Below are 3,023 nucleotides of genomic sequence, written 5' to 3'. Positions count from 1 at the left end.
CACAGGCTCAGCCTCCCGCTTTCGTCCTGCCCATGCCCTAGAATCACCCCCCTGAGAGGAAAGCCAGGGCAGCACCCCGCTGGGCAGGGCATCAGAACCTAGGATTCCTAGCTCTGAGCCCCACTAAGGCCCCTGGGCCAGGGGGGAAGAATGAGGATGACTGAAGAAATATCTCCTGCTTCCATGCCTTCCTTCTAATGACACTGTTCTTATCTTTCAGGGATGGCCACAGGTGGCCCCTTGACAGGGGGCAGTGATGAATGAACCGGCGCTGGGCCAGAGGAGGACAAAGAACAATAACTTCCCTCGGTGAAGGACACAACACCTGCCCTACCCTCTCTACCTATCCCTGAATAGCATGATCTCCCCCAGAGGAAGGTCCCCCAGCCCACCAATGGGCCACTGATCAGGCCATTAGCGACCTGCAAAAAGCAGAAGAGGAAGAGCATCAGCTTAGAAGCCAGTAGGCTTCCTCCCTGAAGCCCCAACATGTGGCTCCTTCTGGTTTACCTGTTACTGGCCTGGGTAGCAGGGGCTGCTGCTGCTGTGCCTGTGGTGCCCTGGAGGGTGCCATGCCCACCACAATGCACCTGCCAGATCCGGCCCTGGTATACACCCCGCTCAGTGTACCGGGAGGCTACCACAGTGGATTGCAATGACCTATTCTTGTCCTCCGTGCCTCCAGGACTGCCTGGCGGCACCCAGACTCTCCTCCTGCAGAGTAACAACATAGCTCGGGTGGAGCAGAGTGAGCTTGACTACCTGGCCAACCTGACCGAGCTTGACTTGTCCCAAAACAGCTTCTCCGATGCCCGTGACTTTGGCCTTCGGGCCCTGCCCCAGCTATTGAGCCTTCACCTAGAGGAGAACCAGCTGACCCAGCTGGAGGACAACAGCTTCATGGGGCTAGCAAACCTTCAAGAGCTTTATCTCAACCACAACCAGCTTCGCAGAATCTCCCCCGGGGCCTTCGCAGGGCTGGGCAACCTCCTGCGTCTCCACCTCAACTCCAACCTACTGCAGGCTGTTGACAGTCGATGGTTCCAGGTACTGCCAAGCCTAGAGGTCCTCATGATAGGGGGCAACAAGGTGGATGCCATCTTGGACATGAATTTTCGGCCTCTGGCCAACCTGCGCAGCCTGGTGCTGGCGGGCATGAACCTGCGGGAGATCTCTGACTATGCCCTGGAGGGTCTACGGAGCCTGGAGAGCCTCTCTTTTTATGACAACAAGCTGGCCCGGGTGCCTAAAAGGGCATTGGAGCATGTGCCTGGGCTCAAGTTCCTGGACCTGAATAAGAATCCGCTGCAGAGGGTGGGGCCAGGGGACTTCACCAACATGTTGCACCTCAAAGAGCTTGGGCTGAACAACATGGAGGAGCTGGTCTCCATAGACAAATTTGCCCTGGTCAACCTTCCTGAGCTCACCAAGCTGGACATCACCAACAACCCACGGCTTTCCTTTGTCCACCCTCGCGCCTTCCGCCACCTGCCCCAGATGGAAACCCTCATGCTCAACAACAATGCCCTTAGTGCCTTGCACCAGCAGACAGTGGAATCCCTGCCCAATCTGCAGGAAATTGGTCTCCACGGCAACCCCATCCGCTGTGACTGTGTCATCCGTTGGGCCAACACCACGGACACCCATGTCCGTTTCATCGAACCACAGTCCACATTGTGTGCTGAGCCACCCGATCTCCAGCACTGCCCTGTCCGTGACGTGCCCTTCCGGGAGATGACTAACCATTGCCTGCCCCTCATCTCTCCCCGGAGCTTTCCTCCGAGCCTTCAGGTGGCCAGTGGGGGGAACCTGGCCCTCCACTGCCGGGCCCTGGCCGAGCCAGAGCCTGAAATATACTGGGTGACTCCGGCTGGGGTGCGGCTGACTGCTGCCAGGGCAGGTGGAAGGTATCGGGTATACCCAGAGGGAACACTGGAGATCCGAGAGGTTACTGAAGGTGAGGCTGGGCTCTATACCTGTGTGGCCCAGAACCTGGTGGGAGCTGACACCAAATCAGTCAGCCTGGCTGTTGGCAGCTCCCTCGCCAGAGGCAGTAACCAGGAGCAGGAGCTGGAACTGAGGGTACAGGAAGTCTATCCATATCATATCCTGCTGAGCTGGGAGCCCCTCCCCAACACCATCTCCACCAACCTTACCTGGTCCAGCTCCTCTTCCCTCCGAGGGCCAGGAACCACGGCTCTTGCCCGCCTGCCTGGGGGTACGCACAGCTACAATATCACCCGTCTCCTCCAAGCCACTGAGTACTGGGCCTGCCTGCAGCTGGCCTTTGCTGATGCCCACACCCAAGTGGCCTGCATCTGGGCTAGGACTAAGGAAGCCAGCCCCCACCACGGGGCCCTGGGGAGCCATCTAGGGGTTCTTGCCGCCTTGGGGCTCACCGCCCTACTGCTAGCTGCTGGGCTGGCCATTCACTGCGGCCTTTGCCCTACTAAACCAAGTGGGCGGGTGGGTGAAAAATCTCTCCTCCCATCCTGGGCTCCTTGGGGCCGGAGCACCCCTTCTGTCCGAGTGGTATCACCCCCCTTTGTCAAGCATTGGAATCCAGGGAGGAAGCCCACAAAACTTGCAGAAGGAGAGATGCTCCATGATTCCTGAAGTTCATCTTATTCTTGGGGGTAGGGGAATAACTAAGACTATTTTTTACCAAAAGGGAAGAGGGCTGGACCAGACATCCCACTGTAAAGGTGACACAGACCCACACCCTTATGGCATGGCAGCTGGACATGGATGGCCTGGACCCCCTCAGTCTCCTGCCCCTCAAAACACTGCCACCGGTCCTCCGTGGGACCTCCCTGCTGCCTTCGTGAGGACAATTCCCAGGAGCAGGAAGTGCTCTGGCTATTAACCTTCCCCCCCACCCCCATCCCAGCCTGTTAGCTCATTTATCTGGGAGCCCCTTCAGACTCAGCTTGGATCCCGGCCCTTGGCCCTACCCCATGCCCCCCAGGGAGCCTAGCCTTTCTTTTCTCCTCTGTGTACAGTTTCACTTGCCTGCTCTCACC

General features: G+C 58.4%; 1 protein-coding gene across 1 annotated transcript; it reads left to right on the top strand.

Annotated features, from left to right (window-relative positions):
- Nucleotides 1-238: 238 nt before the first annotated feature.
- LRRN2 (leucine rich repeat neuronal 2) lies at nt 239-2,744 on the top strand. The gene has a single exon (XM_036753579.1). It carries the CDS (start codon nt 490-492, stop codon nt 2,614-2,616), a length of 2,127 nt encoding a protein of 708 aa, XP_036609474.1. The 5' UTR covers nt 239-489; the 3' UTR covers nt 2,617-2,744.
- Nucleotides 2,745-3,023: the final 279 nt, after the last annotated feature.

Source organism: Trichosurus vulpecula, chromosome 4, assembly GCF_011100635.1.
Source record: "Trichosurus vulpecula isolate mTriVul1 chromosome 4, mTriVul1.pri, whole genome shotgun sequence".
Lineage (NCBI taxonomy): Eukaryota > Metazoa > Chordata > Mammalia > Diprotodontia > Phalangeridae > Trichosurus > Trichosurus vulpecula.
Note: the sequence above shows the minus strand (reverse complement) of the source record. Positions and strands in the feature narration are given on the sequence as shown.